This window comes from Bombyx mandarina, chromosome 05 (genome assembly GCF_030267445.1).
Source record: "Bombyx mandarina strain Sakado chromosome 05, ASM3026744v2".
Lineage (NCBI taxonomy): Eukaryota > Metazoa > Arthropoda > Insecta > Lepidoptera > Bombycidae > Bombyx > Bombyx mandarina.
Window position 1 is genome coordinate 10,255,855 of NC_143212.1, and position 15,583 is coordinate 10,271,437.

General features: G+C 34.0%; 1 protein-coding gene across 9 annotated transcripts in view; it reads left to right on the forward strand.

Annotated features, from left to right (window-relative positions):
• LOC114252606 (agrin) overlaps positions 1 to 15,273 on the forward strand; it is a 189,990-nt gene extending 174,717 nt beyond the window's left edge. For 7 of the 9 annotated variants that reach the window (XM_089727695.1, XM_089727696.1, XM_089727698.1 and 4 more), the window contains 14 exons: positions 334 to 609; positions 1,271 to 1,417; positions 2,987 to 3,120; positions 3,759 to 4,059; positions 6,274 to 6,441; positions 7,673 to 8,036; positions 8,144 to 8,356; positions 8,481 to 8,875; positions 8,957 to 9,203; positions 9,304 to 9,468; positions 9,746 to 9,942; positions 10,315 to 10,504; positions 11,905 to 12,269; positions 12,517 to 15,273. In XM_089727695.1, coding sequence (XP_089583821.1) covers positions 334 to 609; positions 1,271 to 1,417; positions 2,987 to 3,120; positions 3,759 to 4,059; positions 6,274 to 6,441; positions 7,673 to 8,036; positions 8,144 to 8,356; positions 8,481 to 8,875; positions 8,957 to 9,203; positions 9,304 to 9,468; positions 9,746 to 9,942; positions 10,315 to 10,504; positions 11,905 to 12,269; positions 12,517 to 12,662 — 3,308 coding nt within the window. In that variant the 3' untranslated portion in view covers positions 12,663 to 15,273. Of the gene's footprint in view, positions 1 to 333; positions 610 to 1,270; positions 1,418 to 2,986; positions 3,121 to 3,758; positions 4,060 to 6,273; positions 6,442 to 7,672; positions 8,037 to 8,143; positions 8,357 to 8,480; positions 8,876 to 8,956; positions 9,204 to 9,303; positions 9,469 to 9,745; positions 9,943 to 10,314; positions 10,505 to 10,835; positions 10,932 to 11,904; positions 12,270 to 12,516 lie in introns of those variants that run through there. The other 2 variants (XR_016323150.1, XM_028187157.2) reach the window with 2 other exon arrangements.
• Positions 15,274 to 15,583: the final 310 nt, after the last annotated feature.

The following is a 15,583-nucleotide window of genomic DNA, read 5'->3' on the forward strand; positions in this document are numbered from 1 at the left end:
AGTTATATAAATATAAGCAGAAAGACATATTATTATGTATGTACGTTTTAGCGTGTGTCTAACATTAACAAAACCGTTGAAAGGCTTAAATAGAAATAATAAACACACGAATACGTCTATCATTTTCACATTTCCATAACATTACGTTTCCCCCTTTTGTGATTCCATTCATAATATAGTACCCACCAAACCGGTGATTTGTCACGGTGAAGATACTAACGGTACGTGGCACCGCGACTAAATTGTATGAAAACACGCTAACCGTTTGTCGTTCTGAGTCCTTTGTCGTCCCGGCGGAATATTCCGATATCACATGCGAGAATTTTCCAACAGACGATACGAAGGCGGCGGATGAAAAAAAGTCGCATTGTTCGGAGAGTACGTATGGATGTTGTTCGGATGGTTCGACTCCAGCCACTGGTCCTCATGAGGAAGGTTGCGTCCCTAGCACGAGTTGTGGTTGCAACAGACTTGGGTCAGTTAGGGAGCAGTGCGACGAGAGCGGTCAGTGCTCGTGCCGGGCGGGCGTGGGCGGACTCAAGTGCGATCGCTGCGAACCCGGGTACTGGGGTCTGCCCAGGATCGGAACGGGACACGCCGGTTGTATACGTGAGTATAGCTTACTACCTTTAGACACAACCATAAGAACTAACCGCTTACCTACAAGCGAAATCCGCAGCCCAGCTTGGGACATATGGCTGAGTTCTTAACTGCACTGGATTGATACAAGAAACAAATAGTCAAAATGGAAAATCCGCCCACTGTTGATGTGATTTAATCACTCTCTGACTTTAATGTCGGTGTCGGCAGTAGAATTATGTGTCATCTGTATGGGCTCCGGCAGTCGCTTAACATCAAATGTAATTTATTAAGAAAACTACGAACATTGAAAGTTTCCTGAAGATACCGATTTACTAGAGACCGATACGAGCAAGAAAAACCTTGATACGCAAGTTGTTATAATTGAATGCTATACTACTGGTATATAATGCTACACTACTGGAATTTACTGGTGGTAGGACCTCTTGTGAGTCCGCGCGGATGAGTACCACCACCATTCTGCCTATTTCTGCCGTGAAGGAGTAATTCGTTTCGGTTTGAAGGGTGGGGCAGCCGTTGTAACTATACTTGATACCTTAGAACTTATATCTCAAGGTGGGTGGCGCATTTACGTTATAGATGTCTATGGGCTGTGAGCTCGTCCATCCACCTAAGCTATAAAAAAAAATCTCAACATTTTTTTGGAGTAATAAAGACTTGTTTTATTTAGCGTGCGGCTGTTCGGCCTTCGGTTCGGTCAGAGAAGATTGCGAGCAAATGACCGGGCGATGTGTTTGTCGAACTGGTGTGCAAGGGCAGAAATGCACTGTTTGTGCCGACCACAGACGCAGACTTGGACCTAACGGATGCTCTGATCGTGAGTTAAAAGTATCTTACCACCAAATATAATTAAACCTATAACGCTAATAGAATATCATTGTTTGGATGTAAGCTTTAAGTAAATGCTTTAAATGTAATTATGCTAATTTGAACTCATCTAGAGTTTTCATAGGAGAAACTTTAAAAAAATTAAACGTAATAATAAGTGATTTGAATCAGTTAGTTCGGACAACAATCGTATGCAAATAAAAAAAACACGTACTAATTTCACCTACACGGAACTTTGGTAGTTGAATATAACGATGTGTGAGTTTATTTTAGCTGGGTGGGTTATTTTAGCAGTGACACATTGTAGGTTAAAAGTTATAACAAAAGTTATTTGAAAGTGAATATTTATGCATTTTATTAAGACGCATGATGTAGTCTTTATAATTTTAAACGTACCTTATCGGGAGAATGCAAAGCATTTCTTAAGTATATACCTCCTCCTCGCGTCGTTTCCTCACTGCTGATGGTGGTGACCATTATATTTCGACAGGATTTTACTTCTTGTAATGTCCCTCCAGCGCCTCCGATCATTGGCTTCATGAAGGGCTTCGTGGAATGGGATCTCTAGTGTGATGCGGATTTGATCAAACCACCTTGTCGGACTGCGCCCGCGCGGTCTCTTTCCCTCGATCTTCCCTGTCACGAAAAGTCTCTCTAGACTATCGGGGATGTCTATAACATACCTTTCTAATTGTCTATGTTTTGAAGTCCACATTGAATAAATAATATTATAAAAGGTTGCTTCTGTTTTGATTTTCACTTGTCAATAAAATATTTACCTTGTAATAATGGAAACAGTAAAACAAAATATCAAAATAAATCCCTCTAAGCCATTACGTACTTAAATCAATTTTTACATTAAGTATTTACCAAAAAAAACAAATCCGAAGGGCTTATTTTTGTTTATACCAAAGCTTTCTTCATCCCTTTTTAATATGAAACTATACATTTTTCGTGAGGGGTGTCTTTATTACGCGAAAGTAGTGGCACCTTACTTGACCCTTGTCAAGAAAATGCTTTCTTCACGTACCCATACCCATCTCTTAAAGACAGATTCACCTTATAAATTTTACTCCATATAATAATAGTCTGTAATTCGTGAATAAAATAAATAAATAAGCTTCGGCGTAACAATAAAAAATATCTCAATCGAAAATATTGAATTGACAATTGTGTAAGTACTACGAAATCGGATATCTCTACTTGAAATATGTATAAGACCTATAAATCCTTATTATCAATATTTATTCTTAAGTAAAACCAATGAAACTTCTGTCTAAAGAAAAATGAGTAGGTATTTTTGTGGAAAGATGGGGCTGTCTAGGCATCACATGTGAAGCCGTAACCGTTGTCTATGGCGATGACTTATTTCAAACCTTGCTTAAAGTAGAATATATTATAGTGCTGTGGTATTATCAGCAGTTGAACTTTGTAGCGTCCCACTTTCCGTTGTCTAATGATGCGAGCTTACACGCTGATACCACTTCGAGTAACTTCCAGCGTATATTTTGTTTAAAAGAAAGTAATTTAGGATTTTATTCTAAAATTGTTTCTGTAGCGGAAACAGGAGGCGTAGCGTCATCTTGTTCGGAACTGTCGTGCTATTTCGGTGCGGTTTGTACTGAGCGTACAGGAGGAGCGCTCTGTGAATGCACAGCAGCACCCTGCCCCGACAGTGATATGAACATGCTGGTGAGAAACATCAATAAATACTACAATAAACAAAGTGAATTTTAAAATTTTTGGGGACATTAATAAATTTTTGGGGTCATTGCCTTAAAAAGTTTCCTGTTCCAGTCAATCACAAATCTAGAAAAAAAAATTTCGTTCTGTCCTAACGTTTATACTAGGTTTTTCCGGTTAATTATTCACAAAAACGAAAATAAAATACCTTTTTTGGTATAAAGTTTGCTTTTGTGATATTTATAGTAATAATACTAAATTTTCAACTTTATTATAAATTTTAATTAATGTTAACACTTTCAAAAAAACCGCGCTATGAGAGTGGGGTGTTTACGTTTACACAGTGCCACTAGATGGCCCCGAGTCATAACCAACGATCAGATGTTTTGTCCAAGCCCAGAAAAACTTAAAATGTCACGAAAGTGTAAATACGATGCTGATGCATTTTGTTTCATATGTGGTCAATTTATTAAAGTTCAAAAGCAAACTGTTTCATGCCATGTATTTTTTTTCGTCTAATTACAATCGAAATTTTATGATCGGATCAAAGTCAAATTTGATGTTGACCCGTGAATTATGATTCATTTACTTAAACACACGCAATAACAAAAAAAAATTGGTACCCAATGCTGACCAAAATCCAACAGGTATGCGGCAGTGACGGCAAGACTTATGAGTCCGAATGCCATCTAAAGTTACAAGCGTGCCGCACGCAAGAAGACATCGTGGTTCAAGCGTTCGGTCCTTGCAAGCTAAATGAGCTGGCTGGTACAGCCGGCCCCCTCAGACCCTCATCTCCCATTCAATTCACGCAACAAGACGACGGAGCGGCATCCAAATCAACCAGACATCTGCTCAACCCAGATAAATATTACAATAAATACGATTGGACGAAGAAAGAAACATCCAGTGATTTCGACAGTATTTTGACGGGCCAGAAATTTAAAGGTGAGCTAAATACACGAACATTATTATTATTATTGCTTTAGATGGGTGGACGAGCTCACAGCCCATCTGGTGTTAAATGGTTACTGGAGCCCATAGACATCCACAACCTAAATGCGCCACCCACCTTGAGATATAAGTTCTAAGGTCTCAAGTATAGTTACAACGGCTGCCCCAGCCTTCAAGCCGAAACGCATTACTGCTTCACGGCAGAAATAGGCAGCGTGGTGGTACTCACTCGCGCGGACTCACAAGAGGTCCTACCACCAGTATTAATTGAATTCATAATCCGGTTTAAAGCAGAATTAAAATTGTTTTTAGAAATATTGTTTGAACTCATCAACATATTCACATAACAAAGCAAAAAAGTGGATATAATTCTAATATATTTTCAAGCTCGATATTGGTTACGTGTAATTAGTAAAATATTAAGTTCCCTGTACGTCGTAATTGCTGACGTCTTATCATGCTTGGGATAATTATGTGGCGATCTAATTACTACATACAGCAATGTTTTTTTTTTTTTACTAACAGACGACGAGGTCATGTTTCGTTTTCGGCTGAATAATTTATGTTATGCCGAATATATTGCCGAAAACATTTATGTCGTTATTTATGTATTGTGAAGGATAATATAGTCCGATTCGCCTTAACGTTTTTGTGAGACCTAATGTATTACTTAACGAGACGTGACCTCGCGTGCTTGCTTTTTCCGACGTTCATTACTTCCAATGTAGATTTACACGATTCCAACCCAATTTGGAGTCTTATCTTGATGGTGTTTCGGGAGAGCCTTAACTAATTACGATTGAACGTTTTTGTCATGAGTTTTTGTTCTCGCCGACTCCATTACGTATTCGGTTAAAACGCCTTTATCATTGACGTTATTGATTGGACTTCCGTGTACGATTTGTTTTCTATGCGGCAGCTTCGGGATTCGTTAGTGACATTGCTTAATTGAAGAACTCACTTTGGGTTTTATTGTTTTTCAATTTTTTCAAATACGCAGTAGTTGAAAGGTAAATTTTATGATGAAATAATTGGCGAAAACTTAATTTAATTAATTCTGGGTTTGGCTTGTTAGTAATTGATTGGTATGCTGTTGTTAGGTTCACTTCTATCCACGTCCATAAATAAAACTAATTAGAAAATAATAATAATAAAAATATTTGAATGTTTTTGTTTTATTTGTCTTTGTTCAAAATATAATAAATTTAAGTGATTGATATCATTACTTATTTGGTCACAACACTACAACAATCAAATTAGAGCTGTCATCGAGAAAGTAAAGTAAAGTAAAGTAAAGTAAAGTAAAGTAAAGTAAAGTAAAGTAAAGTAAAGTAAAGTAAAGTAAAGTAAAGTAAAGTAAAGTAAAGTAAAGTAAAGTAAAGTAAAGTAAAGTAAAGTAAAGTAAAGTAAAGTAAAGTAAAGTAAAGTAAAGTAAAGTAAAGTAAAGTAAAGTAAAGTAAAGTAAAGTAAAGTAAAGTAAAGTAAAGTAAAGTAAAGTAAAGTAAAGTAAAGTAAAGTAAAGTAAAGTAAAGTAAAGTAAAGTAAAGTAAAGTAAAGTAAAGTAAAGTAAAGTAAAGTAAAGTAAAGTAAAGTAAAGTAAAGTAAAGTAAAGTAAAGTAAAGTAAAGTAAAGTAAAGTAAAGTAAAGTAAAGTAAAGTAAAGTAAAGTAAAGTAAAGTAAGTAAAGTAAAGTAAAGTAAAGTAAAGTAAAGTAAAGTAAAGTAAAGTAAAGTAAAGTAAAGTAAGTAAAGTAAAGTAAAGTAAAGTAAAGTAAAGTAAAGTAAGTAAAGTAAAGTAAAGTAAAGTAAAGTAAAGTAAAGTAAAGTAAAGTAAAGTAAAGTAAAGTAAAGTAAAGTAAAGTAAAGTAAAGTAAAGTAAAGTAAAGTAAAGTAAAGTAAAGTAAAGTAAAGTAAAGTAAAGTAAAGTAAAGTAAAGTAAAGTAAAGTAAAGTAAAGTAAAGTAAAGTAAAGTAAAGTAAAGTAAAGTAAAGTAAAGTAAAGTAAAGTAAAGTAAAGTAAAGTAAAGTAAAGTAAAGTAAAGTAAAGTAAAGTAAAGTAAAGTAAAGTAAAGTAAAGTAAAGTAAAGTAAAGTAAAGTAAAGTAAAGTAAAGTAAAGTAAAGTAAAGTAAAGTAAAGTAAAGTAAAGTAAAGTAAAGTAAAGTAAAGTATGTAAGGTATGTATATGAGTAAAGTATATGAGTAAACGTCAGGTTCGCAAACAGCAACGACGGCAACTGTCGGAGCGGTGGGCGCCCTGCTTGGTGACCTCTGCGCTGAGGACGCGGAGTGCTCAGCACTCGCTGGTGCATATTGCGCGCGCGGCGGCTGCGTGTGTAGACGTGGCTTCACACCCACATTGAACAGAAAGGCTTGTGTTGGTAAGTACAATATTAAGACAGAGTATAAAGCCCATAACCACAAGGTCTACTCCTCGTAGAAAGGAGGCAAATGAAGTAGGCTGCTATCTCATGTTTACACCAACAGTAAAGTAACAATTAATTTCAGTTTGGTAGCCGTTCGATTTTGATTTCCTGTCTCCAAATGAGGAGTGAAATTTACGTGATGATTTCGTAGCGAGTTGGTCGCTAGCTACATCAATAAAATCTCTAGTTCTTTACTATCGGACACGTTTTTAATATTACGGCATGTTCATAACAATATGGCCGCTGCTACAGATGTAATGCCCCAAATGATGATTATATCACTATTTACTCTGCACTACCTTTGGTTGACTGGTAGAGAATGCCTTAGGCATTAAGTCCGCCAATGTAAATTTTACATGAAGTGTAAAAAATAAATAAATATATCAATATACCCATCAGCTTTTTGTGACGTAAATCGTCAATGCTGTAAAAAGAAACCCTTTAGTCTTCGTAGTTTTAGTTTATACTTACAGTGTTAAGGAATTCTTATAAAAATATATAGTAACAACCGGCAGAAGTAACTACGCAGTAATTCACTCTACGAGCAAACATATATGAGACTTAAGATTAAGATTTTACTGTCCATTTTTTATTTGTCAAGTTGTTGTACTTGTGTTGTTGCATTTGAGGCTAAGCTCGTAACACATATAATTTAAAAAAATAACTGCTCAAAAATAATTCACTCTGGATGGTGTAAGTACATATTCTAACCCATACTCAATACATTTCAATCTGTTCTCCTTCCTAGAGGTGTTGTATTGAAAAAAAAACAGTGATTGTTTTCTATCAGTCATTTACGTTTATAATAGTTAAAAGTCTCAACGTGTCATGTTTTTCAAAATTTGTTATTGATTTTAGGCTCATATTTGTACCAGGATAACATTATCGAAGCAGCAGCTATTGATAATCTATTTATAAGCAAATCTGATTAGAGTCTAAATCTGAAACAGTTCTACTTTATTGTAATAGTCTTTGTAGACTTGCTTTAGCGAATGAAACCACGCAAAGGAAATTTTATTCAGTCGACCTACTTTCTTAGCTTTATTTTGTATTCATATTTTTTTAGGGGTACATTAATAATTGTGTACATTTTACTACAAAAGTAAAATTTCCATCAAAGTAATTATCTAAAATAACAATTGTATTTCCCACCCGTTCGTTAAAATCCGATACGATTTATTTACAGAGCAAATAACGCAAGAGACCACAGAGGAATACAGTGCTTGCCTATCAGAGCCTTGTTATAATCTCGGGACTTGTATCGATTTGCCAGGATCGACTTACACATGTCTGTGTGCCGGTCCTTACACCGGCAACAACTGCGAGAGTCTGGTCAAAGACGAACTATTGAATGCTTATATCGAAACTCCGTCTTTTGACGGCTCATCTTACATACGGCTAAAACCATTGAAAGCTTATCACAAGTTGAACATCGATATTGAGTTTAAAGCGTTCTCCGAGAACGGGGTTATACTTTACAATCAACAAAAGGCGGACGGAACTGGTGATTTCGTTTCGCTTGCTTTGGTCAACGGATATTTAGAATTTAGGTGAGCCCTAGTACTTATATTTGTTGAACGCTAAAATATTCTTATATTAAAAAAAGAACGAGTTATTTATAGCCATCTCTTTTCTACATTGCCTTATTTGTATTCAGGTACAACCTCGGTAACGGCGTTCTAGTTTTGACGTCCTTAGAAAAAATATCTATGAACGAGTATCACAAAGTGTCTGCTAAAAGATATCATCGTGACGGTATATTGTCAGTTGATGATATGGAAGATGTTGTAGGGCAATCAATGGGACATTTGAAAGCTTTGGATCTCGCCGAGGATGCTTACGTTGGTTCTATACCTACCAATTATTCGAGGTAGGCTAACTAGTTACTTATCTTAATACAATTTACTCTTTATTGCTAATGTATTTTTTTTCATACTATTTTTAAAGTCACTTTTCTTGTAATTACAGTCTCTTACATAAATATTTCTTTTCAGGGTATTTGATAATATCGGTACGCGTAGCGGATTTGTCGGCTGCGTAAAGTACTTACGGATAATACGTCATCTAGTAACAAAAAAATTGGGCCGGCCCGACTCATTAGTGATCGCCATTGAAAACGTTCGGGAATGTCAATCGAATCCATGTATGAGTATTCCATGCACGAACGGAGGCACGTGTAAATCTATTGAAGGGTCGGTCACCGAATATACTTGTAGTTGTCCTATTGGATTCCAAGGAGCCAATTGTGATGAGAGATTAGATCCGTGCGAGTCAAATCCTTGTGGATATGATGAAGGGCTATTGTGTGATATTGGAGGCGACGGTGGCCATGTCTGCCGATGTTTATTTGGAGGTGAAATCGGCTCCAATGGAAATACTTGCAGCAATGGTACATCTTTGTTTAATAATTTCGGAAAAATACTCTAAATACCTCATTTACTTTATCAAAATTTGTTGGGGCCTGTTTCAGACGTAACTGTAATTCAAGAAACGTGGTCTCCTCAATTCAATGGGACTAGCTACATTGAATTACCGCCACTCGAAGGCCTGGGCAAAGCGTTCAGAATAGAAATTTGGTTTTTAACGAACCGATTTTCCGGAATGCTCCTCTACACAGGGCAGTCTAATAAAGCCAGGGGGGATTTCATTGCGATTAACTTGGTTAATGGTTACTTACAATTTAGGTACAATTTGGGCAGCGGTATCGCAAATATAACGTGAGTAAACCACTCAATTATTATTTAATAACCAAGATTTTATTTAAACAAATAAATGCTTACTTTGGCCTGAATTTCTCTAGCGTTGAAATCGTTACAGGTCCCCGGTACCAATTACAAAAGGTCGTTGGCACCGAGCTCGAGTATCGCGCGCTGGTCGACACGGAAGTCTACAACTCGACCACCATCCGACCCAAAAAGGCCATTCATTACCACCACTGACACATTTAGAATTGACTTTACCGCTGTTTATAGGGTCTTTGCCGTGAGTTTAAGTTACCGAATCTGTGATGTATTTCTTCATGTATTTATTTTTAAGAAACGTCATTCCGTTATTCATTTTTCGGAATTTATTTTTCCAAAATCACTAACCGCACAGGCGCTAACTAACTTAATTGATTCAGTGGGATAAAATGTGTTTTGATCGAAATAATTATGTACACTTCGCTTTTGTAAAAACGATAACACAATTTAACATAATACTCGGTTTTTTATCCCAATATGAATAAGAATCATGATAATAGATTTACGATTGTTCGCAGCGCTTACATCCGACCGCACAAAATGTCAGGAGTGACGAGCAGTTTTATTGGAGCCTTGCAACAGGTCTTTGTGAATGGTAATCCACTGACTCTGTATAGTGCTGATACGACTAAGTGCTCTATGATTCAAGACGAAGAACATTTACCTTGCGCTACGACTGGAGTTACTAAATACACAGGACCACCTTGTGGAGATGGTGAGTAATTGAAATTTAAATTTTAAAAATCGAACTGAGATTGTGAAAATATTTATATAAGATGAATCCCTTTAATAGTTTAAATTACGCGTTCAGTGTTAAAGCAAAATACTTTGTACCAGAAAATTAAGAGTATATTTATGCTATTACTCACCTCCTTTTAATAAAGTAGTTTAGATTTTGTCAATAAAGTAGATCAGGATCCGACTGATGCATGACCATGACCACTCTGTCAAGAGTGTACGAATAGGAAGAAGAAGATTTTGTGCTAATGTGGAATATGTACCGTGTAAATAAACATGAAAGTTTCAATAAATTAATCATGTATGTTATGAAATGGTTGAGGTTTTCATGTTGGAAATTTTTCGACAGGTCTCACTCCGTGCAAGAACAACGGTACATGCATCCCTTTGCTTAACGAATACAAATGTATTTGCCATGATGGTTATCAAGGAAGGAACTGTGAAATAGAAAAGGTTAACGTGGAAATGCTTAATGAAAGAAGCCCTGTAAATTTCGATGGCAATAATTACTTTTCCTACCGAAGTAGAACAAGTCGCAGGTAATTTCTTGCTTTCTTTTAGCTTAACTGATTTTTCGGTAATACAGCGGTAATAATGAAAAGTTCCTCGTCATAATGAGAATCGCGTGCCCACAAGGGCTTAATAAAATAAAAAGCAATTAATCATTTCAGCGGAGTGTCATATGGTTTTAGGTCCTTTGGTAAGAAAATACACTTCCGCAATAATTTGTACCGAGAACTAGGTTGTATAATTAAAAATAATTTAAACCTAATTTCGAAATTAAGTTTGCTTTCAAAGAATACTTTACATTGTTACTGTTGGGTTAATTTACTTTGGTGTAAATAACTAACATATTTTCTATATTTCTAGCTTACGTACTAACAACGGACATTACGGTGTAAGATAACATTGAAAGGATCCGTCAGACACTTCTTAGTTCTAAACTTCACTGCAATCTTAGATTAGGTAATGGTGTTTTAAAAATAATGCTTTGGATTACGATCTTTTTGAGGCTGATTTTAGAATGGCAAAATCTGTGAATCTTTCGGAGTTTAGTCTGTTTTTTTTTCGCAACAATTGTAGGTGTAAGATTTTCTTAATATCGCTAATGGCAGCATATAACATGCGTTTACCTGTGAAGTTGCCGATGTAACATAAATGGCCAATATATAAATAAAAAATATAAAAGGTAAAAACCTTTTATATAGTCTACTCTTAAACATATTTTCTCAACGTCATTAGTTTACTAAAATCGGTCCAAAACTTGCCTCATTAAGTTAATCAATGTTTTCAGTAAATGGTCTATGAATATTTAACATGCTTCTTTCTACTTGTGTCCACTTATAACATCATTTGGTTCGGTATTGTTTTTATGATATGGATTAACTTGTAGTAGGATATAATAATATGATTATTTTAGGGCAAACTTTACTATTCAATTCCGTTTTTTTGTTAAATAAAATTTTAATTTTAACCGTAAAATGAATTTAAATATAATTCAGAATATTGGACTTTAAAAAAATCCCTATTGATTTGTCGGTAACTTAATGTTCCTGATAAGTTTTTTTTTTGAAGTTTCCTCAAGTATAAAGTCGATCTAAGTCAAATAAGTTACCCTCAACTTTAAGTATTTACATAAATGCGTTAAACTTAACAACGTAAATGGAAACACTGTTTCTAAGATAAACGAATGGATACTTACACAATTTTCCTCGTAGCTTCCCTGTTAGAGTGAGATTTTGTTTTTCGCGAGTTTTATCTTTATTATTTTTACCTTTTCGTGAAATACTTTTTTTTTGTTTGTTTTGTTACTGTGCTTTTTGGATGCTAATTTTGTTGAGATAGCTTGATAGATTGAGATAGTTTGGATGTTTAAATTTGTTGAGATCGTTTTTTGGCAATGTTAAATTTCGCTAAACTTACATACTTATGTTTTTAGGAATAGCGGAGCTCGCGGTATTAGATACGAAATAAAATTTCGAACTTACAACGATTCGGGCCTTCTTATGTGGCGACGTAAAATAGGTGTTCGTCCCAGAGACTTTATAGGATTGGGTCTTAGCGATGGAAAGCTTCAGTTAATATATACAGATACAGATTCTAAGGATATGAATTCTGCTACCCACGAAGATTGGTTTCAGTCTCTAGAGTCCAAGAAAAGGGTTGATGATGGGAGGTGGCATACCGCGACGATACGGCGGAGGAAGAGACTGGCCATGCTTCAGGTTGACGACTTGCCACCGGTCAGAGGATACTCGCAATCATTGCTTGTGCCCTCGAAATCGAACCCCAAATTATGGATCGGTAAGTACCTTAAAACTGTAACAGTGAAATAAAACGAATTCAGTCTCTTCATCATTATCATCCCGCTACAGGACACTTCCCAAAATGCGACATGATTTCAGATTTATTGTCCTATAAAGATGTTATTCAGTTATTTCTATGTATCCTGTACCTACACAAGTAGTTTACAAATTTTACCAATTTCAGTGCTTTCGTTTTTGATAAAGTTATTGTCGAAGTGCTATTTTAAGCTATAACATTTCTACAGGGGGCTCACCGACATTGCCTCTGGGGTTGCCAGCCGCTCTATACAGTGGCCTCCGCGGTTGTGTAGCGAGTGTCAAAGGGAACGGACGACATATCGACCTAAATTCACCTATACGACCGACGACAGTCTTGCGACATTGTAATTAAAAAAATTAAGTGATTAAATAATATTAAAAGTATTATTTCTTAGATGTTTTAAATAGTATATAAAATTTGACAATACAGATGTATTCTGATTTTTATTGTTTTTTTTTCTTTTTGTAGTATCAAGTAGTATTTATATTATGATTTCAGCATCTATGTTTAGTGCAATCTTTTGTATTATGAACATAAATTGATAATAAAATTCTCTCTTCCCTGTACTGTCTGAATTACGTCTATTTTACTATTAATTTATATTTACTTTTAATTTAATTTACTACAAATATAATATCCACCTCTTAGTGCATATTCACATAAAACATTGCCATAATGATAATTTACTATAAGTTTACAACTGATCATATCATTACCCAATATAGGTGCTCGGACACATCAGACATAAAAATAGAGTATAAATCTTGCAAGAACTTCTTAATATCAAGAAGATCTTAGTATTATATTGTTATCTCTAGTAAATTATAGTATACCTATAAATGTTTATTCGAAGACAAAATATTTTGGAAGTAGAAATGATGGTACGTTATGTTTTTAGATTTCAGTTGTGATGAATGCGATTGATTATCTCTATAGATTGTCCTTTATTTGATACGTGGTACCCGCAAATTTGATCCTTAGTTAAGAAGTTTCCGTCACACATTTTCCGCTTATCTGCTCCAACTGCAATCCATCACAATCTACTTTTAATCGTCATGCCTTTCTTCTAATATTTTAATTTTAAAGTTTAAAATATCCGCGGTATCCTATAAATAATAGGTATGTTGAGTATTAATTTTATTAAATCACGATGTATTGCAATAAAAAACCAGACTGATACTTTCATTGCTCTTCAAACTCTTATATTTTACATTAAAAGTTTACATTAAAAGAAAATTGTAGTTCAATGTTTAACTGCTTTAATAGTTACATACATTCCAATATGAAATAATATCAAAATACATTGTAAATTTTCATATCGACGTGTCATATCATTTTTATTTAGAAATCGTTAAAAAATATTATCCCGAGATAGTTTTTAAGATTTGATATTTTATAATTAAATGAACGAGATACGAGTTTTCTGTTGGTGTGTAATGTCGACATAAAATAGGACAATGATAATTTTTTGGTTATCAGTAGGAAAGTGATTTATTAGTTTTTATATTTATATGTAGTCGTGGTAGAAATTACGCGAAGTGAAAAGTATTTTACTAGCAATCCGAGACGTGGAATGATACTCGTGGATCTTTGGAGATCTGGTGGTTTTTTTAAAAGATATATAAGAAGCACATATCAGCAAATCTCACATCTCGTTATTTTTAATTTACATGATTTCTTTTTAAAGTTTAAAGGTAAACCGTGCCATAATAATTTTACCGTACATTTTCTGTTGTAATTTACTTTAGTTCAGTTTTTTTTTTTGTAAATAATAATGATAATTTATTTTAGCATTCCTAATATTTTAATAAATTCAGTTCATAACATTCCCTAGATTATATTATAGTGTGCCATTCATTGTCTTTAAAGAATGTCCTTAGCTTATTTTGTGAAAGAAAAAAAATATCCTTTTTTTAGCCACAGATTTATTTATTCCGTATAGTGATGTCACAGTTTTAATGTTTAATGCATTGTTTTGAGATTATCAAGTTTTATTTAAAGGTTAGAAATGTAAAATATGTAAATAGTCTTAAAATAATTTTCACATTGTTTTTACTTTTTGTAGACCTGAAACTCAGTATGACATATAAATAATATGACTATATATAATCTAAAAACAGCTTAAGGTATATAAAAATCAGTAGTTTTCATCAAAATAACTAAAATAAAAGATAGTAAGTGGTATTCAGTATTATATTTAGATTAAGAACATAAAATTCTTTTTAGTTTTCAAACTAACTTACAAAGGTAAACTCTCTTGAAAGCATTTTTTCTGCAAAAATTTGCGATCGTACTTGAGAATAAATATGTTAAAATGTATAAAAAAAAACTATTCACTTCTTAACGGTATAAGTGTTTTTCAGTAAAATTAAATGAATATTGGATTCACTGTAAAATACCCGTCGTAGCGTTAATAAAATTTAACTGTACTAAAAATAACGAATTTCATTTTGATTTAAATTTTATAGCCTTGTAAATTTGTGTAAGAGAAAAGAAGCTAATTAACATTATAGTGAAACTATGTTTAAAGGTTTAGATATTTGCCTAAGGTAATGTTTCGGTTCAGGTTTCTTGTGTGCTAAATGTAAGGCGCTTAGATATTCGTTTCTCTACATTTAACGTAGGGATCTATTTGTAATTTAATGTACTAATAAAACAATGACAATATTAATAAAAATGTAACAGTTTTGCAATAAGCCTTCGCATCTCGCTTCGCGTTCGGCGAAAAAATTTACTTAGATTAGAATCCGTATAGTGATTTCATACTTAAATTTATGTGATCCGTATTACGTTGAGAGTTGTTATACTTTTAAAACAAACACGAGTAATACACGTCTGTATATATATAGGGTTTTATAAATATCTTCCAGTCCAGTTTGTCACGGAATATAATTATGTTTTATGTAACTTAGTTTGTTGAGAATATGAAGAGATAATATTAAAATGAGACTGCAAACCGCAATTGATTCTTGTCATTTTAATTACCTCACCTTAGAATTAAGTTTCAGATTTTATATATTTTGAAAATAAAGGCATTCGTGAATTTGTCTCCCTATTTTAACACTTCAGTTGTGTTACCGTAAAATGCCATTGGGATTTCTTAGCGTGATCGAAGCGCTAAGTAGGTATTTAGAAATAATCACGCTGTGACTTTTGGTGTGTAGGTATTATTGTATATCTTATACCTTTAAACGAGCAATTCTTGTATATTAATATATAATAATATATATATATATAATCTGAATCTCGGAAACGGCTCCAACAATTTTCAT